This window comes from Acipenser ruthenus, chromosome 1 (assembly GCF_902713425.1).
Source record: "Acipenser ruthenus chromosome 1, fAciRut3.2 maternal haplotype, whole genome shotgun sequence".
NCBI lineage: Eukaryota > Metazoa > Chordata > Actinopteri > Acipenseriformes > Acipenseridae > Acipenser > Acipenser ruthenus.
In genome coordinates this window covers 25,422,400-25,444,657 of record NC_081189.1, presented here as the reverse complement: position 1 = coordinate 25,444,657, position 22,258 = coordinate 25,422,400, and the positions used below count along the sequence as shown (strand labels likewise).

The following is a 22,258-nucleotide window of genomic DNA, read 5'->3' as shown; positions in this document are numbered from 1 at the left end:
GCATCCAGTAAAGGTGCTCCACGTGGAGTGCAAGATGCGCTCTATATAGTCTGGACGTTGCGAGTTCGAGTCCATGATATTCCACAGCCGACCGTGGACTGGAGCTCCTAGGGGGCGGCACACAATTGGCCGAGCATCGCCCAGGGGGAGGGAGGGCCAGGGTGTCCTCGGCTCACCGCACACCAGCAACCCCTGTAGTCTGGCCGGGCACCTGCGGGCTTGCCTGTAAGCTGCCCGAGAGCTGCGTTGTCCTCCGACGCTGTAGCTCTTGGGTGGCTGCATGGTGAGTCCGCAGTGTGAAAAAAAGCGGTCGGCTGACGGCACACGCTTCAGAGGATAGTGTGTGTTCGTCTTCGCCCTCCCGAGTCAGCGCAGGGATGGTAGCGGTGAGCTGAGCTTCAAATCACAATTGACCATTCCAAATTGGGAAAAAAAATAATAAAAATAATTGGCAACGACTAAATAAAAAATAAAATAAAAAATAAATAAATAAATGAACTGTATGCATTACGTGTACCATAAAATAAATTAAATTCAGTTTTCTTATCATTCATCCTGAGCCTCAGGGTCTCTTCATCGCTTTTGAAAAACAAATTGGTAAGCTCGCTGTACAGCCATGTGTGTGTATTGGCTGGAACATTCAGTATGGCGCTCATTATATTGTTATAAATAACCCGGCGTTTAAAAGAGACCGGCGTCTATTTACCATATTTCCCAGAAGCCCATGCACTTATTAGAGACCGGCGAGTATTGGAGACCTTTTGGAGGTTCTTTATTCTACTTTAGCACAATTCCAACCCTTATTTCTGGCTTCATGAAGATGTCTGCAGTTACAGATAACAGTGCTGTACTTACAAGCCAAACACTGTTATAGACATACAGGGACTGCAGATGAGGAAATGTATTTTCTTGGCTGACTTTGTTGCAACACCAGTTTATGCAGATGTACGTTTTACAAACCACACGCATTTCCTTTTGTGTTTATGGGAAACTACATGATTGCAACTGAGCAGTTCTGCAGCAGAACTGTTCACACATTTAGAAACTACCAGAGTACTGCACTTGATAGGATTGTTTTGTATTTTTTATGCATGTGAAGTTAACTGATTGTATGTTTAGTCTCCTACATTACAGTACAGCCTAGAAATGATAAAGGTTGTTCCAAGGTTAACGAGTCTGTAGTGTACACTGTAAGCAAAATATGCTTCAGGCATGGCTGGTTGAATTTGTTTGCGGTGCTTAATAAGAGTACATCCAGATTTATCCTGTGTATCATTTTCTTGCAAAAGAAAAACAAAGGAAGAAAACAGTCTACAGAATGTGTAAAGTGACAGAAAGTTATACAGAGTCCCTTTGGATCATTTTTATATCGGCTTTAACAAAAAGTTTATCATTGATAGTTATTATAGTTTTACCATGAGGTTAATGGTTTTGATATTGTAGATTATTATTATTATTATTATTATTATTATTATTAGGTTAAATATTATAATGGTCCCTTAATGCATTATATAGTACTTTATTTAGCTATTTACTGTAGAGCTGTACCAGAACTTGTACTGTTATTTGAACACCCAGAATGACTGTATGCATACTGTATTGGAGAAATACGGTACACCGAGGGGTTCGTTCTAGCAAAAGGACAATCAAAATGAATGATAAACTGTTGGAGTAAGTTAATGAGATGAGACCTGACATGAAAAGATCATCAGATCCTCAAGTTTAAAAAAAAAAAAATTATTTGGGGTTCATGGACCAGGTTCGTTATAATGAAGGGCGTTCTAGCGAGGGTGTACGGTTTATCCTTCAAAAATGTATACATTTACCATTGCATTTTGTAAACTATCTGAATAACCAAAGTAGTACTGTAATTGATATATTTTTTACAATAGAAAATCATTTCATGCTGCTCCAAGGTGAAAGCCAGTTGTTCTACATATTGATTCTAACATGCTGTAATGCCATAAAGTAAGGTGATGTCCATTCTCCTTTAAGCATTTTTCAAACCTTTTTTTTTACCTTTTCACTCTTTCTTGGCAGATTGCAGCATCATATGGGAACGTAGTTTGCATCTTTGAGCCTGTGCAACTCTTAAATCAGAAGAATACAAATTCATCAGTAAGTGTTTTGCATGAATCCATATGTATACTAACATGGTTAAAAGTGTTTCAAAATTTAAATTTTACACAGTTTACTATATAGACAAAAACAATTCCCACCTTATTTAAACTGTTTCATATAAATTGTTCACTATCCATTGAGCCTAGTTCTATTTTGTACAAACACACAAAATAATTGTGGTACTAATAATTATTTGTATTTCTGTTATTCTGTTGCCTTTATCAGTTTAACCATATTATTTATGATAACATATTTTTATTTTTTAATTTTAGAGATTAAACTATCAATGGCAGAGGAGTGGCCAATTTGTATTGCAGTCTATAGTGCATAATCTAGCATGGGACCCAACAGGTAAGAGACTGAACTCTCGCTGAAAACTTCATCATTCACATGGTGACAATGAGGCATGCAATAGCTTTTGAATTTGATTATGCTGAAAGCCTACGGGGATTTCCAATCACATTCTGTAGTTATATGTGTGTTTGGGTAAAATGTAACTATGCAGTAACATTATAGTGATGTTGCCTTCAGATAAAGTGGTCTGTGCTTTCTGTCTGATTCGTGTCCCTGTAGGTTGTAGCTCCACATCACATACTGTAATGAGTACAATCAAAAGTCAGAAGGGAATGTGCATTTGGCTAAACAGATTAGAGTTCAGGACACTGTGTGCATTCTTCTCTGGTACAGTATTTTGCTTTAGAGCATGTGCTATAAATACACTGCATTGGTTGATACGCCTTTTCTATTTACTGTTTGTGGGTGTTCACGGTCCTTTTTTCATAAGATAATAACCACTTTTGAATAAATGTAGTGACATTTATTGTTGTTTATTTCTGTGTATAAGACGAGGTAACTAATTGATCACCAGACAATAGATGCTGTCTGTTCTACATACAAATATTTATTTGATTTTTTTTTCTTTATTACTTATCACATAGTAATTTTTCGGATATCAAGTCCTAATAGCTTGTTATCTGTCCTTATATCTCATTTATAAACTCTATTTCAGAATGATAACTTGCTCGTTGATACAGTATATAGAAGGTTTCGGAACAGCCCTGAGATGTGCAGAGCTTTCAGCTGACTCTTCTCGTAAACATTTTTTTAAAAATATCTCTTCTCGATTTGTGTAACTTCTTGTCTTTTTTGTTCCAGAGCCATATACTGTAATCTGTTAAAAGGGCTTACATTTAAATAATGTTCTACCCCCAAGCTCAGGCTTATTGCACACCTTTTTGTTGAAAGAGCTGCATTGTGAACCCAGCAGGTTCACAGTGCATAAAAAGCACCCTAAAATTGCAGCAGAAATTGCAATGAAGAAAAATAACATGTGTTAACAAGTTTTCTCTATATTGATCTGTGTAATTTGTTTTAGTATACTCCTTGCTGAAAGTAGTTAATAGAAAAGACAACAAACAACATTGATGGGATAAGCAATCTAGAAAAAAAATAATAATGTTAATTTAACAAATATAAATTAAATTTTAATCGTATTGTAGGTATAGTAGTAAACATTTGGTTTTTATCAGTTTATATATGTGTGTGTGTGTGTGTTTTTCTTTCTTTTTCAGGAACACATCTCCTGACAGGGTCAAATAGTTTACAGCTCTGGTCCAATGTTGGCTTAGGATCATGTATCAAAGAAGAGGAAAAACAGGAAATGACCATCAACAATGGCCTTGGTGACTGGAAATGCATCTGGCTTTCCAAGTAAGAAAGTTTAGTATTTATTGATTCACATTAGCAGTTTTTGTTTTACTTGAAACATCCTTATCACCGCATTTCTCTGCCTGCCTGCATTTTTTACACTATGTATTATACTTTTTGAAAATACCTTAATTTCTTAAAAGATATAGATATATTACCGGATTCCCCAACTTTTAACTGGGTGTAACATTTTCAAAACTGTGCGCAACTAATTCCTGAGGGGAAATATCACGGCTTACGTGAATAGAAAAAACTGCCTAGAAGTAGTTGCTGTTTGTATTAATAAATCAGACAATTTCTTGCATCATCGATGGTGAATGTTCAGATGACGAAGACGTGGAGTTTGACGGTTTTGAATCAGGTGATACAGACTCCGCACTCTAATTGATTAAACACTTTCCTGTTACGCTACAATACATATTTTAGAATCTTTTTTTTTTTTAAACTCAACAAGAGCCTGTAACTCAGGTATTTTTGCATTGAGAACATTTTAATGCTATAGTGCTACTTTGGATGCTAGTTAATTTATTATTTCATGTTGTGTTTTCACACTGGACACTCCAGTTTCTTACTTGCAGAGATTATGTAAGCCATTTATTTTAGTGGACTGAAAATTTCACATGTTTATATTATTTAAATGTAGTGACTTTTATTCTACCGTTTTTCACCTACAAATGTGTATTTTTCATGATGTGCTTTTGCACTGCACACTAGCTTTAAAGATTAATGTTTGTTTTGTGAAAATATTTGAAATGACAAAACAGTGGACATACTGCAGCAGCTTTGAGTTGTATTTCACCAGTCAATAAATCCGTTGACTGCACTTCTTGATTCTTTAGCGTGACTGTGTGCTGTGCTCTACCTTTTGAATTTAGCCTAATTGTAAACGTAATCTGTCTACTTAAACCTAACCCCTCACCCTCGCACGCACGCACGCACGCACGCACGCACGCACGCACGCACGCACGCACACACACACACACACACACACACACTCACACGCACACGCACACGCACGCACGCACGCACGCACGCACGCACGCACGCACGCACACACACACACACACCCACACACACACACACACACACACACACACACACTCACACGCACACGCACACGCACACGCACGCACGCACGCACGCACGCACGCACGCACGCACGCACGCACGCACGCACACACACACCCTCACACACACACACACACACACACACACACACACACACACACACACACACCCCCACACACACCCCCACACACACACACACACACACACACACACACACACACACACACACACACACACACACACACACACACACACCCTCGCACACACACACTTACTTTTGCCTTAACGCCCCCTGGGCGTTGACTCGGCAGAATCTGGTATATGCTACAGTATGAATTAGTCTTCTGATTGTGTAGCACAGCAATATAACAGACAACAGGTTCATTTATAAAGGAATTTTATAGAACCATCCTAAATGAAAAACAGCTTTTCTTACTGTCACATGAGTTCTGAAGTCAGGCATGATATATAGATCAGCTGGTGAATTTGTGAGAGCATGTGGAATGTACCAGCCAGAGGAGCTGGAGATTAAAGAGCTAATTAAAGTAATTGAAAAACCAGCAATAGAAGTAAGAAAACAAATTTGTCTCTGAACATTTAAAGAATTTATAGTACAGGAAATATTTACTTTCATTTACTTAAATGAAATTGGCAGGTGACTGTTTTTGCAGAATTTTCTATCTGCTGTCCGTAATATGTAAGCATATTAGTTTTCCCTAGTTCATTTTTTGAAGTCGGCTACAGTATCTTCTCTCTATCAAGACTGATTTTCTTGGGGCAGTATAAGGTGGAAAGTTTTTTTTTTTTCATTTGTTTAAACATGGCTTTAAATAAAATCTCTCTTCAGAATCCATTGAACCAGTAAGCAATACTTGGTTGTTATGGTTATGCAGGTCTCCACATTCTAGGGTTTATACATCATTTGTTGTGCAAAGTTTTAAAGTTTTGCAAGTGTGCTCACATTGTCAAGGGCCTTTTAGCAGGCAGTGAAGCCTGGGGGTGAAATAGTAGGACACAAAATGATGGTCCCCTTCACAAGCACTAGATAAACATGTCATTTTACCTAGTGCTTGTAGCAATAAATTCTTCCAATAAGTCTCTTATTTTCTCAAAACTACATCAATGAGGGACAAGCCACCTTTAATCTCAGCTCTCTGAGACAAATAGAGATACATCTTTGCCTTTGCCTGTTAAAACATGCCATTTCTTTCAGCTAAATGGTATTGGGATTCCCATCTCGTTTTCAGTCGGTTTTATTGAAATTCATCGCACATAGTATTAGAGCTTATCTTTTGCAGGTGTATTATCCTATTTCATCTGGGACATGTGTGATTATTATCTAGAAATATTACAATTTAACTGAGTTGTTTTTTGCACACCTGTACAATTAATGCTTGCATTTACATAAGTACTCCACTGTTATATATTGATCTAGATTGTTCTTCTCTTTCCATTATTAATCATTTTTTACGTGTGTTACAATTGTATCCCCTAACATATGCGGATCCATTGAAACTTTGCATGACCTATTTGCAGTTTCAGTTTTAAGTCAATACATGATGCCTTATGAAAGTCATTGCTACTTTGTCCTGCTGTTGGAGTGGTGAAATTGTGTGTACTTTTAATTAAAAAAGACATAACTGGACCAATTTGAACATTTTGCTAATGTTTTTTTCGTACTGTTTTTTCAGAACTGCATCTTCAGTCCATTTAATGAAATTTTCTCCAGATGGTGATTTTTTTGCTACAGCTGGAAAGGTAAGCTAATATAACTACAGTGTTCCTCCTCAAGAATTGCACAATGGCTCCAGTGGTATGCACTTGTGTAAAATGTATGAGTATAAATTGCAGCAGTGATAGCAGCCCTTGCCCCACAGTTAGCACACTGTAAACACATTCTTGAAAGCAGAAGCAGAAGTTGTTGTGTGATTTGAAAGAGCGAATGTCAATGTCATCTGAAGTATTAAATTAAACTAAATTCTGAACTACGGTCAATATTCCCTGCAAATTTATAGTAGTCTCTGTCCTGCTGGGACTTTGTTGTAAATCCATTCATTCTCAGCACAATAAGACTGCTAAAGCTAATGCAGAATGGAAATCTAAACCAGTGAAGAGAGGTGAAACTGTACAGCTATGGCCAGATGTTTTGCATCACCTAGAATTTTTAGATTGAGACATTCATTTAAAAAAAAAAAACTATATGAACATCATTTGTTTATCTTTTATTTAACATGATGTAATCAAAGAAACTACAAAATGAAGTCTACCGGAATCCATAATAGTAATACAGTATTTCATGTTAGATTTCGAAATGTCACACTTTTCAGTTTTTCCTGAAGAATATGGAAAACTACAAAGCGGTATGTAATTCAATATGTAAATTGTAACATTATTCAGCAGATTTCATTCTACTGAAGCAACATTAGTTAATTCTATAGGGTGATACAAGACTTTTGGCCATAGCTGTAGAACATCAAGGATGTAGTGATGTAGGGAATTGATTTTCAGACCACACAGAATCCACTTTAAAATGTTAATTTTCAATCATTCAGACCCTGTAAGCTTTCTTGGCCAAAAGACTGTCAATAATTTTTTGTTTTTGTAGAAAGCATATTTACAGAGGGCAATTCAAATAACTTTATGACTCTTGGATGGAAAGGAAGTTGATAATGAATCATTCAGAATTTTAAAATGGTGGGGTGTTTTTTTTGGTAATTGTTTTTGATAGAGTGTGCTTTTTTTAAACTTTTTTTTTCTTTACAAATTAACAAGGTAGACGGTGACAAATACTTGTTACACTAAATTAGAGAGAGAGAATGAATCACATTTGGTTCCTTTAAGTTAAAATTACGGAAGAGAGGACAGTCATGAGTTCGTCAACATGGGAAAAAAAGGGTTGCCATGCTTTAAAAATGTTTCCAGTACAACCCCTTAGTGTGAACTTGATTTTTTCCAATTTAAGGGAATGCATAAGATCCCTGATCCAGTAAACATAACAGGGTGGGGCAGCTTGCTTCCATCCGAACAAAGTCAGGGATCTAGGATTAATAGTGTGTGTAGTTTACACTTTAATATTAAAAATCCCAGAAATAAATCATAAAGTCTGTTGAGACTAATTGTAGCTTCATAATGAAGACTGATTTATCATGAGACTCCAGAAAACCTTTTATAGAAAATACAATTGATGACAAAGCTTACATCTGCTGACTTGATTGCCTTGCGACCTGTGGAAGTAAATTACTTTCATATTTAGTGTTTCTTAATTCTCTTCCATTTATTGACTGCTGTTGCCTTCAACAGATTGAAATGTTTAACAATAGCTTTTGACAACATACATGAGGTTTCTGTGCGGGTCAATTTACACGTGAAATGGCGATGCGTGTGCACGTTTTGGGGAATTACTCGTTTAAATCAGGTTTGTGGCCAAAAAAAACGGCCAAAGAGAGGGAGGGGGTAAATCTTATTTACTCGTGTAAATGACGAAACACACGGGAAAATCCACGCACAGTTTTGCATTGAAACACGCATTTCACGTGTAAATGTTAATGAGCGTGTTTATCCTTAACTATAAATATTGCAAGGGAGCAGGTATTGTGGATCCCAAGACGGCAGACAGTAGTGGCTGATGGGCAATTTTATGGTTAGCAGTGGTGTAGTTCACCTTAATGATAATGCAGGTGGCTTTTTTTTTTTTTTGCTGTGTCTGGACTGTCATGTTGTATATCTCTTGTAGGTTTACAGTTCTGTATAAAACCACTTTCCATGAACCTGCGTTATGCCCTTGTTATAGTATTAAAGCAGCTGTTTGAGAATACCCTTGCTGTAAAAACTACGCTAAAGTTAAAAGTGAGCTGCTTAAATGTCTAACTGAATTAATTCCCTTCCTTTCTTTTGATCCCAGCTATGTCCAAAGACAACGCGTGTCTGCCCTCCGCGTTAATAAATATAGTTGGTGAACTGGATGTCATGAGCCAGCTCGATCACCCAAAACAGTGCAACAATATCCAACAAGTTGTTGATGCCCTCTCAGAACTGACCAAATAAAATTGCAAATGAACATATTGATTGTGTTTTATTTGTTTGCATCATTAATATGTAACAAAACAGTAAATCCAACACAACTTAAAAGAAAGGAGAGAATCTCTGACAGCACGAGCCTCCTCAGATCACTGCTGTCAGGTTGAAACTGGCGGCTGAGGTAACCTTCACAGTTGCCAAGTCTGCTTATAATTAGCGGGATTGAGCTGTTTTTTGAGAATCGCGGGTTGGAATTTGCATAAACACCCATACTCTAACATGAGTTGCACTTGTTTTGAAAGGCATTGCCGCTTTTGTTTCTTGAGAGACTTGGCAACACTGGTAACCTTCCCCGTCTGTCTCGCAGGGAGCTACTGATTCCTGAAAACCTAATTTTGTTGTTGACAGGAGTTTGTGCAGGATACAGCAGGCAGTGGCAATTTTGGGAACAAACTAATGCTGCACTTCAGTCCGTTTCATCAGTATCTGCCACCTCCCTTTCAAGTGCCCACTACCCATATTTGCCCAAGCATGGTGTTGAATGCTTCCTCAGCAGCTGTCAGCCATCCAGACGGGTAGGGTTTCTAAGCCAGGGTAGTATACGCAGCATCACCTAATCCCCTATATGCTGCATTGCCTGAATGAAAGGGCAATATATATAACGTCTACGCCTGTTTACAGCCATGGTGATCTGCAATACCTGTTGGTCAGTTTCATTTTATACCGCCGAGTTCATTTTTAATGAATGAGTCGTATGATAAATTAGTTGAAACAGTATTCACTACTAACGACATGACACCCCACTAATGACATTTGAAAAACAATTTGGGCAAGAGCAGTAAAACACATTATTAACCAACCAGGCACAAGGTATTTTGCTTTATTACAGCAGCTTAGATTCACTCGTGTACCAGTTCTCTGCGCATGGAAACCACATTTTCACAAAACGTCACTAGTAATCTTAAAAAACAGCACGAGTACTTTACGCATAGCTAATTTACATATCAACCCCCACCTTTCCCATTCATTTGCATGACGTCGGGTGAAAAGCATGGTTTACTCGACTAAAATAAACTAAGCGAACGGAAACCCAAAAAAGCATTTTACACGAGATATTTTTCTCGTGTAAAAAAAAAAATACTTGCATGGAAACCCCATGATACTAAATGTTATGAAATATTTTCTCGGTTATATAGCTTCTCATGATGTTTGTTTTAATGAAGATTGCTCAGAAACCGCTTTTCTGTTTGCTGCATACAAATGTCCTTAATTGTTTTTTGTATAACGTTATTTGCATCTCATTAACTTCAATATACAAACGGATGGGATTTAAATATTGTTGGCATGTTCTTAGATAAGATTTATTTCATTTATTTATTTTAATAAAAAGTACCTTTCGGTGTTCTAAAAAGCAAGATTCATTACTTCAGGGTTGATGTTACCATTTTGATGGTTATAGGGTTATTATTAGAAACACTATATTGTAAAGTTGTGACTTAAAATACGTTGAAAAAGTAACCAAATTAAAGTTGAAACCAACAAAGCTCAATGATAACCTGACTGAATTGGGTTAACAGTAAGGATTTGTCACAAGGAAAGCTTCAACACAGTTTGAATAACTTGTAAAAAGCAGGGGCATGTATTTTAGTCATTGGTCATTTGTACAACACAGTACCACTTCGTTGTTCACAAAAACACCAGTGTCTCGTTATATAGGCAGTTTTGAAATAAGTGCACTCATTATAGGACATGGTTTTGACTGTTGAAGTTTCTCAATGATTCATTACTGCTACAGGAGACTTCTAGGATCAGCTAATTTACTTACGGAGGATTTATTCACCCAATGTGATGAATTATACATCATATTAGATCCTTTCAAAAATTGTAGTACTAATTGTAAAAAAAATCCTTTCAAAAAAAGTAGTACTAGTTGTCTGCTCTGTGTGTGTGTGTCTATATACTAATATACTGTGTGTGTGTGTGTATATATATATATATATATATATATATATATATATATATATATATATATATATATATAAAGCTTATTTCGCTTTATAAAAAAAAAAAACACCCTTTATTTTTACCTTTTCGATATTTTCTCTAGTTGGTTAAATAGTCTTCTTAAAGGACTGTGCAGCCTCCTCTATCATTCTGTGTTTTTACTGCTAGATCGTTGTTTAAAGAACTTACATAAAAGGATATTAAACGTGTAGGAAACTGGATTAAGAAAATGTAGAAGATAATGTATGAAGTGTCCCTTTAATTTAATACAGTAAAAAAAAATATATATATATATATATATATATATATATACATATATATATATGAGTATATGTTTATTAAGTAGGATGTTTACATTTTCCCTCCATTGTGATTTGATATGACACCAGAGAAAGTTACTCAGGGTAATATGTTTGTTTTCAGGATGACTGCCTGGTGAAGGTGTGGTACCATACCAGCAGCTGGCAGTCTGGAGTGACATCACTTAATAGCCCTCCAGAGAATGCAGCACAGGGAGAAGTGAACTACTCCTTTGTGTACCTGGCCCATCCGCGCACAGTTACAGGGTTTTCATGGAGGAAAACAAGTAAATATATGCCACGGTCAGTAAAACAGATGTTGTATGGTTTTATGAAACCTACTGTATCATTTCAAAATGACTTGGTTCCAGTGCAGTATGATGCATGTTTACATGTATACCGGTACAGTTTAGACAGAGTTCTTATTGTAGGCTACTGTGAAACCGTAGGTTTACTTTAGTACAGCAGTGTACCGTTAATTCTGAATTTTATCTTTGTCTTTGCTTTAGTTCTGATTCTGTTGACTACCTTAAGCCATATTCCTTAGCCAATCTGATTACACTTTCTCCAATTTTTGTAGATTTACTTCTCAACTTTTTTATCTAAATATACACTGTACGTTTTGTATTTGCAAGCACATACCTGAGGTCCATCGGTTAATAAAAAGGAATGCATATGACATGTTCTACTGTGTTAACATGTTTAACTTGGGATTAAAGCTTTGAACTCCCAATACAAATATTGGTCAGACGTTAACATTGGTATGCTGTCTGACACGTGACATTGTGAATTTTTTGTATATAAGGCTTAGATTAGTTACCAGTTCAGAAGTTGACTGTAAAATGATAAGAAGTAAATATTAACAGGGACAGGGACATGATTATGGCTGTCCAGTACAGGTGCAGCTTTTGGTACTGTAAGGCACACACTGTTTCAGTCTGATAAATCTTTGCTTTTGCCCATTTGACGCCTTTAGGCCTTATGTACTATAGTGCTTTGAACTGGGAAACGATTAGTCATTTTGGAATTGTCTTAAAATGTACGTCACCATAATTATATAATGCTTATCTGTTTCATAAGGGGTTTAATAACATTCTCCTTCCCTCCAGGGGCTCTGTATGTAATGTCCTGGTCACTTGCTGCAAGGATAGTGTCTGTCGGCTGTGGGCAGAGACATTGTTGCCCAGTGACAGCTTGTTGTCTGGACATGGCCACAGCCAAAGTAATGACCCCGTTCCAGCAACAAGTGGTCTGAAAAGGCATGCCCCCAACAAACAGCGTGTACAGAATGCTTTGGAGGTAAGCACATGTCTAGCAGAAATAAGATTTGTGCACAAAAAGTGATGGTAGCAAACAAATGAATTCCACAAATCTTTCCAGTTTTGCACTTCCATTAGATGCATAAGTCTCAATGGTGCGGTCTTGAAAGAAATACATGAATATCCCGAATATCAGCTGTCCGTTAAACGAGAGGCAGTTGAGACAACCTTAGTCACACTTTTTTTGTTTCTTAATGAAAAGAAAAAGAATGAAATCACATCACATTATGATTAAATGTTAAATACATCATTTAAATTCAAGTCAATGTTTTTTTTTTTATTCCTAAACAAAATTAATCACTGTTTTTTATTTCTACATGAAATGAAAAAATAATCGAATCGCATTTTATGACAAGGTGAGGCACCTGCAATGTTGACACGGCAACTTTGCAACAGCAGCCTGAGAAACCACAGGAGACTCCTCCTCCTTCAAGAGTTCAACGTGGTTTACGCAATTTATGCAAGTCACAGCGTAATCACATACTCACTGCACTGTGCTACGTGAACCTGTCTTGCTTTGAAAAGCGATCTCCGTTCATCATTTGAAAATACTGTATCCCAATTAAATGAACTGACGTCCCAATTAAATGACATAAATAGCATTGGGAAGAACCGTCTCCCAGAGTTGTATCCCATTTAAACAGACATCCCAATTTATCACTATTCCGATTAGGCGGTGCCGACTGTATTTCATTTGATATGTGATACTACATTAGGTTTAAGAAAGTTCTCAATTTCCATGACAGGAAGTCTGTTACTCTTGCACTTCTTAGCATCATGTCACCTGCAAGAAAGAATCTGTTGAACGGGTGGAACACTATCTGAAAGCATGGCTTGCAAACTTCATGTTGTTTTAAAAGGAAAATACATGTTTGCTGTATAACATATGTTTCTGCACATTTGGAGACCTATGTAACAATTGCACAACAGGTACGATTTATGGAATTAAAATGTTAGATACCCACTTAAATATACATAAGACTATTCTTCTTTTTTTTTTAATAACTTCCTCTAGCATTTGTTTTGTCATTGTCTGAACTATATCGGTAACAAAAGCAGAATATTTAGAAGCATCTATTTATTTATTTTTTATTTTTGTATTACTCATTTTAGGGAAAAATATTGCTGGCAAATGATTCTTGCAAATTATGTTTTATACAAATGATTTGCCTTGTAGCTCAACCTTAAGCAGTTCAGGAGAGGGAGGAGATCTCCTGCCATTGCTGCTCACACAGGCTATCTGCCTCACCAACAAGACACCCATGAGGCCCATAGGAACAACTCAAGCCTACATGCAAATGCACTTTGTCACTTTCACATAGCTGCTAGCATCAACCCTGCAACAGGTAAAAAAAAAGGCATATTCATTTCTCATTTTGAAAGTATTTATTTGTCAAAGAAAGTACTCTTTGTCTGTGCTAGTAAAACATTTATTATCTAAGACAGATAGTCTCAAAGTCCATAAATATGGCTGCTTCAACCACTTTCTTCTTTAACTGTTTATTGTAGCTGTATTTACACCCCGATCCTCATTGTGACAAACTGTTATAAACATCATTTTAGGATTATATAGTGTCTTATCTTACTGAAGCACCTCACAGAAAAGCTGTCTGTTAAAACAAAGGGAAATAAATTAGTTTCAACTTTTAAATAAAACAGCATTGGCATCTGTAATCTTGGACATGGATTTCCAGTACATAAAGGAATGGCTTCCCATGGCAAATCATCTATTTATTACTGGAGAGAACAGGATTCCGGTTGTGATTCAGAAGTTCAGAAAGAACACTTTGATCCACTAATAATGTTTTATTTTTATATACAGTACTGTGCAAAAGTTTTAGGCAGGTGTGAAAAAATGCTGTAAAGTAAGAAAGCTTTCAAAAATAGACATGTTAATAGTTTATATTTATCAATTAACTAAATGCAAAGTGAGTGAACAGAAGAAAAATCTACATCAAATCAATATTTGGTGTGACCACCCTTTGCCTTCAAAACAGCATCAATTCTTCTAGGTACACTTGCACACAGTTTTTGAAGGAACTCGGCAGGTAGGTTGGCCCAAACATCTTGGAGAACTAACCACAGTTCTTCTGTGGATTTAGGCAGCCTCAGTTGCTTCTCTCTCTTCATGTAATCCCAGACAGACTCGATGATGTTGAGATCAGGGCTCTGTGAGGGCCATACCATCACTTCCAGGACTCCTTGTTCTTCTTTACGCTGAAGATAGTTCTTAATGACTTTCGCTGTATGTTTGGGGTCGTTGTCATGCTGCAGAATAAATTTGGGGCCAATCAGATGCCTCCCTGATGGTATTGCATGATGGATAAGTATCTGCCTGTACTTCTCAGCATTGAGGACACCATTAATTCTGACCAAATCCCCAACTCCATTTGCAGAAATACAGTCCCAAACTTGCAAGGAACCTCCACCATGCTTCACTGTTGCCTGCAAACACTCATTCATGTACCTCTCTCCAGCCCTTCGGCAAACAAACTGCCTTCTGCTACAGCCAAATATTTCAAATTTTGACTCATCAGTCTAGAGCACCTGCTGCCATTTTTCTGCACCCCAGTTCCTGTGTTTTCGTGCATAGTTGAGTCGCTTGGCCTTGTTTCCACGTCGGAGGTATGGCTTTTTGGCCACAAGTCTTCCATGAAGGCCACTTCTGACCAGACTTCTCCGGACAGTAGATGGGTGTACCAGGGTCCTACTGTTTACTGCCAATTCTGAGCTGATGGCACTGCTGGACATCTTCCGATTGCGAAGGGAAGTAAGCATGATGTGTCTTTCATCTGCTGCAGTAAGTTTCCTTGGCCGACCACTGCGTCTACGGTCCTCAACGTTGCCCGTTTCTTTGTGCTTCTTCAAAAGAGCTTGGCCAGCACATCTGGAAACCCCTGTCTGCCTTGAAATTTCTGCCTGGGAGAGACCTTGCTGATGCAGCATAACTACCTTGTGTCTTGTTGCTGTGCTCAGTCTTGCCATGGTGTATGACTTTTGACAGTAAACTGTCTTCAGCAACCTCACCTTGTTAGCTGAGTTTGGCTGTTCCTCACCCAGTTTTATTCCTCCTACACAGCTGTTTCTGTTTCAGTTAATGATTGTGTTTCAACCTACATATTGAATTGATGATCATTAGCACCTGTTTGGTATAACTGTTTAATCATACACCTGACTATATGCCTACAAAATCCCTGACTTTGTGCAAGTGTACCTAGAAGAATTGATGCTGTTTTGAAGGCAAAGGGTGGTCACACCAAATATGGATTTGATTTAGATTTTTCTTCTGTTCACTCACTTTGCATTTAGTTAATTGATAAATATAATCTATTAACATGTCTATTTTTGAAAGCATTCTTACTTTACAGCATTTTTTCACACCTGCCTAAAACTTTTGCACAGTACTATATATATATATATATATATATATATATATATATATATATATATATATATATATATATATATGGAAGGTCATGTGAATTGCTATCAATAAGATTTTTAGGTATCACATCAGATTACAGGGTAATAGCCATGTAATTCCTGATCACTGTAGTGTAATTACCTGGAAATAACAAAATCAAGTTACCTGATGTAATTACATGGCAACACCATGACACACACTTATTCCGTCAGTAGTAACCATGTATGAGCAGGAACCACTGATGTGATGTGTGCCTGTGCAGCATAAAGTTCTACTGTTGTGCTTAAAATAAACTAGACCGTTTTTAAATATTAATGAGCTCCTCTCTCTCAGATATTCCAGGAACAGGAGAATTTCATTGTGTTTATGGACACTCAAACCAAGGCAAGCCGTTTTCACTCACTGCTGCAACACAATACTGTACACTCACATTATTAATGAAAAACTGTTGATCAGAGACATGGATATGAAAAGGATAATTTCAAGATTACATCTTTGATTAAAATAAATAGGGCGCATGCATAAACTGTTTTGTTGCTGTTTACAGTTTCACAGTGCAGAGAGTTTAAAACTGATTTTAGAATAAGCTGCTATTATTATTATTATTATTATTATTATTATTATAAATCTGCAAGTTTTTGTTAATGCATGCAAAATAATGTATCTAGAAATTTTAAAGGCATCATCAATCTATATACTGCAACTATATTCTATTAAATCAACTATTACAAATGACCAACCTAAATATTATCAAATTAATGGGGCTGACTGATTTCAGTATATCATGGGTGTGGAATTTTTGAAAATAACTTATTGTCTAAGGGACAAAATGCTAGAAAAATCTACTTGCTCCCTCCCTGTCGCACAAAACACACACCATTTTGGTTTTATTTAACAGTGAACACAAACAATCAATTAGTGATTAATAGGGGTGGATCTAGCCTTGTAGCTTGACGGGTTCACTAAATTCTTCAAGATGCACAAAAGGTTCCCTGTGACCTCACCTCAACAAATTTATAACATACTTTAAGGAAATGCTCCTTTCAGTGCAGTTTGGAACACATTTGCTAGTAAATTTAAGTAACATACTAGATTTCAAGTTAGCTATAACATTTGATAAGTAACTTGAACTGCAACTGTTTGAGCTGAAAACAAGTAAAAAGGTTGAATTAAGCAAGTTATCAGTTCAATTAAGGGTCTAGTTAAGTAATTGAGAGCTCAGTTGGAATGAAAACCAGCAGCCACGGCATCCCCAGGACCGAGTTTGAGAAGCCCTGCTTTAAAGGTATATTTTCTGTCATCTACATTTTATTTTCTAACAGTTTTTGCTCAGTGTTTGTCTCTGCTTAGCTCAGTGATTCCCAACCCCAGTCCTGGGACCTTCTGTGTCTGCTGGTTTTCAATTAAACTGAGTTCTCAATTACTTAACTAGACCCTTAATTGAACTGATCATTTGCTTAATTAGACCTTTTGAATTGTTTTCAGCTTTTAAACAGTTGCAGATTTCAAGTTAGCTATACCATTTTATAAGTAACTCTGCAACGGTTTAAGAGCTGAAAACAATTCTAAAGGTCTTTAGAAGATCAGCTTTTTAAAGGTCTTTTCAGAAAAGGAAAGACATGATTTTATAGGCCTGCTAAATAACGACCTAAGCAGAGAATTGCAGTAATAGGGTAATAGACAGGTAATGTAAAATGTATATGGTATTTCCCTTTTTAAATACCTTGATTTCAGATCATTCTGATTTTCTGTTTTTGCATGTGTGTTGGGCATTTACATCTTACATCGTGCATGTGTTTTGTTTTGTGTAGACATTCCGCTGCTTCCCTCCATAACATCCATGAGCCTTGATGATGACGATGATGAAGACCAAAATGGGCCCTTTGTAGTGCACTGGCTGAATAACAAAGAGTTACACTTCACATTGTCCATGGAAGTGTTCTTACAGCAGCTACGAAAGAGTCTTGACCAGCAGTCTCCTGAGACCAGCACAGAGGAGACCCATCAGCCAGATGAAGGTAAAGTATGTGGCAAAAGTTCAACGTCAAATTCAGTGTTTTCTAAACCTGTTTAGTCACAGTCTTTTTTATCCACCACCGGATTTATATTACCTTTAATTAACATGTACCATACTACCTTTGAGAACAGATGTTGTAATAAAAATATATACTAAAAAGATATATGGTAACTGCACATAGCAAAGTGATGTCCCAACTTATGGGCGGGGCAGGGGGGTGGGTTGTGAATTTTTTCTTGATCATCTCAGCATTTTCTCAAAAAATGTTGACTTTAAATTGGATGGAAATCTACATTTGTTGTGTTATGAGCCAGGTTTTGAGAGATAAGGATTGGTTTAACAATGTTAAACCTCAAATGTTTAACTACTTTGTATGAATCTGCCCCTTACTACTTGGAGGAGAGTAAAAAGAAAAGTAGATTGTATTCAGTTGTCATGCCATGGTATTTTGGAGTTTATCAGCCTTTTGTTTTAGAAGCAATCTACAACAAGGATGAACAGAAAGGATCTTCAGGGAAGAGCGACTATTCGAATGCTGGCGCCTTGCCTTTACCTGCTGCCGCTATTGATCACGAGATTGAAATACTGCTTGCGGAGTGGAACAAGAATGCAGACATGATGTTCAGTATTCATCCCATGGATGGTTCTTTATTAGTATGGCATGTCGACTGGCTTGATGAGTACCAGCCTGGCATGTTTCGCCAAGTTCAGGTACTGTGACCAAAGGCTTAAAAAATAACTGTTTTGGCTGAATCATGTAGAACAAGCAAATGTTGATTTTTTTAAAAAAAAAATGTATTTTTAATATGCAACAGAATATTCCTGGAATAATTATGGCAAATAAACATTTAATTTGCCTACAGTTTTACAGTGTGTAACTCTTGTACTTCCTTCCCCTAATTTATATCCATGACAGTAAAAACAAAAGCCTGAAAAACAGTTTAAAAAAAATGAAATTCATACCTGCTTAAAATGGAAGAGCAGATTAAAAAAAAAAAAAAGTAATTTAGCAGACTTTTTTTGGACACTTTAATCATAGGGTTCTCTTCAATAGATCTAGACAGTTGACAATTTAAAGACTATAAATATTAAAAAATAGGGCCAAACCTGCCTTTTTGCTGACTTTTATAGATGTTGAATTCCACAAATGTCATTTTTTTATTTAAACAGTTGAGGTATGTATGTCAAATGTTCATGGCTTTTCTCTTTCATTTGTTTTAAGGTCTCATTCGTCTCTAGAATCCCAGTAGCATTTCCAACTGGTGATGCCAATTCCCTAAGCAGAAGCATAGTAATGTACGCCTGCACCAAGAACGTGGACCTTGCTATTCAGCAGGGCAAACAGAAGCCCCCTGGCATGATCCGCTCCTCTTCAATGTTGATATCTTTTGGCAACAATAAATCTTCCAGCAGTCTAAAACTCAGTATCTTCACTCCCAACGTTCTCATGATCTCAAAGCATGCAGATGGGTCTCTGAACCAGTGGGCTGTCAGCTTTGCAGAGGAGTCTGCCTTTTCTACAGTTCTGAGTGTTTCACACAAATCTAGATACTGTGGTCATCGTTTTCACCTCAATGATTTGGCCTGCCACTCGGTGTTACCTTTGCTGCTAACAACGTCCCATCACAATGCACTCAGGACCCCAGAGGTGGACAGTATGAATGATAACAAGGGTCTTGACAATACGATGCCCCGTGACCCACTTTCAAAGAGGCTTAGCAGAGTATCTGTGGATGCAACATTCCAGGACCCCCATGCGATATACAGTGAGCTGATCCTTTGGAGAGTGGATCCAGTTGGACCACTGTCATTCTCCGGAGGAGTTTCAGAGCTAGCCAGGATAAACTCACTGCACGTTTCTGCCTTCTCCAATGTGGCCTGGCTCCCTACATTGATCCCTAGCAATTGTTTAGGTGAGTGTTTGTCTAAAAAAAAAAAAAATGATTGCAGTTATGGCTTCATAATACAAATGTGGTCACTTAAAGCTGCTGTTGTTGTAAACTGTTATATTAGGAGGATTTTGAGAACAGAGTTAAGCTGCATTCTTAATAGCTGTTATATTTTTAGAACTGAATTTGAATTCCAGAAACTTTACTATACTATGAGGAAGGTTCCCTGGAACAAAAACCTATTTGTTAAACAGGGGTTTGAGGTACAGTACTGATGTGAAATGTAGATATAGTGTCCCCAGACGTTTTACAAATTAATGAAATGTCACATGGTAGTATTATATATTTGACAAAATGTCTGAGTAGAACTTTTGTGCTTTGGAATTTTCACGAGTGTTACTGAAACAGGAAAGGACACTGATAAAACAAAATGGCAATGTTTTACTGATCACTCTGAGGTCAAAGGAACTTAACATCCATCATGTTAATCACTCACTCATGATTATATATATATATATATATATATATATATATATATATATATATATATATATATATATATATATATAGACACACACACACACACACAGAAGTATTCACCTCTCTGCAAAGTTTTCACACTTTGTTGAATTACAAATAATATATGCACAGTTTTTCAAACACATTTTTTTTATTCAAAGCTGTAGTGGTTAAACTGAACACTTATATGAGGAGGAGGTTAAATGTCAGCAAAACTTGCAAAGAAAATGTAGAAAATGAAATTTACTGGTTGCATAAGTATTCAGCCTCTTAAGTCAGTACTTGATAGAAGCAGTCTTTTTGGATAGGTCTCTACTAGCTTTGCACAGTAGGATGGTGAAATTTTTGCCCATTCTTCAGGGGAAAATTGCTCCAGTTCTAATAAGTTTGTTGGGGATCGTCGATGGACTGCAATCTTCAAGTCTCGCCATAAATTTTCGATTGGATTTAAGTCAGGACTTTGACTGGCGTCTCAAGAACATTAATTCTCAACCACTCCATTATTCAACCACTCCAGTGTGGCTTTGGCTTTGTGCTTCAGGTCATTGCCCTGTTGAAATGTGAATTTCCTCCCCAGTTTCATAGTCTTGGCTGACTCAAACAGGTTTTCCTCAAGGATTTGCCTGTACTTTGCACCATCCATTCTCACCTCTATCCTGACAAGCTTCCCAGTCCCTGCTGAAGAGAAGCATCCTCATAACATGATGCTGCCACCACCATGCTTGACAGTTGGGTTGGTGTTGACTGGGTGATGTGCAGTGTTGGGCTTGCGCCAGACATAACGCTTGGAATTTAGATCGAAAAGTTCAATTTTTGTCTCGTCTGACCACAAAACCTTTTTCCACATGTCTGCAGTATCATCTACATGCTTTTTCGCAAACTCTATATGTGCTTTAAGATGAGGCTTTTTGAGTAATGGCTTCTTTCTTGCCACCCGTCCATACAGGCCAACTTTGTGTAGGGACCGGCTTATTGTTGATGTGTGAACACTGACTCCCATCTCAGACACAGAACTTTGCACATCTCTTAAGGTCATTGTTGGCTTCAGAGTGACATCCCAAACCTGTTTCCTGCTTGTCCAGCTGCTCAGTTTGGGAGGGTAGTGTCTGGGTGGTATGATGCATCTTCCACTTCTTAATGATGGACTTCACTGTGCTGAGAGGAATAATCTGTGCCTTTTGAAATTTGCTTGTACCCTTCAACTGCTCTGTGCCTCTCTACCACTTTATCCCTGACTTGTTTCGAAAGCTCCTTGGTCTTCATGGTTGTTTTGTTGGATCACTATGTGAATTGCAGCTTGAAAGTCTTTATAAACCTGAGGGAAATTATCTACAAGTTAAATCACTTTGAGTACACACAGGCTGAAACCATTTCACTAATTGACCTTTCAAACAAATCATTTGCACCTGAGCTGATGTAGGGCCGCAGTAGCAAAGGGGTTGAATACTTATGCAACTGTTAATATGTTTTTCTCTGCAAATCTCTGTAAATCTTAATTATTTATATTCTATATGCAACTTTATCAATGTGGAGTAGTTTGTGTAGATTCTACATGTAAAGTTTAATTTGAAAGCGTCGTTTTGTATGCTCAGGTGCCAACAAAATGTGAAAACTTTGCAGGGGGGTGAATACTTCTGCAAACCGTGTTTTATTGAAGTGCCTGATACTGTGACTGTCATTCATTCTTAAAACGGATTTGGGTGTGAATGCATATAAATTAAATGTACTTTAATGTTCAGTAATTAATTTAGCCTGTCATTTGCTAGAGATTAAGTACAGTATGCATAGGGAAAACCTTATTGGTTTATGAGAAATGGAAAGATATTTCTGTATTCGTTGCCTTGCTACCCAAACTTGGTTCTTTGCAGTTACAG

The 22,258-nt window shown here is 37.2% G+C and overlaps 1 protein-coding gene across 1 annotated transcript in view; it reads left to right on the top strand.

Moving 5' to 3' along the window:
- LOC117409622 (dmX-like protein 1) overlaps positions 1-22,258 on the top strand; it is a 77,032-nt gene that overhangs the window by 21,104 nt on the left and 33,670 nt on the right. Inside the window, exons 4-13 of the mRNA XM_059022583.1 lie at positions 2,041-2,118; positions 2,394-2,472; positions 3,693-3,831; positions 6,588-6,654; positions 11,341-11,519; positions 12,326-12,515; positions 13,713-13,881; positions 17,771-17,977; positions 18,452-18,687; positions 19,199-19,889. Of these exons, the coding sequence (XP_058878566.1) occupies positions 2,041-2,118; positions 2,394-2,472; positions 3,693-3,831; positions 6,588-6,654; positions 11,341-11,519; positions 12,326-12,515; positions 13,713-13,881; positions 17,771-17,977; positions 18,452-18,687; positions 19,199-19,889 (2,035 nt within the window). The remainder of the gene's footprint in view (positions 1-2,040; positions 2,119-2,393; positions 2,473-3,692; positions 3,832-6,587; positions 6,655-11,340; positions 11,520-12,325; positions 12,516-13,712; positions 13,882-17,770; positions 17,978-18,451; positions 18,688-19,198; positions 19,890-22,258) is intronic.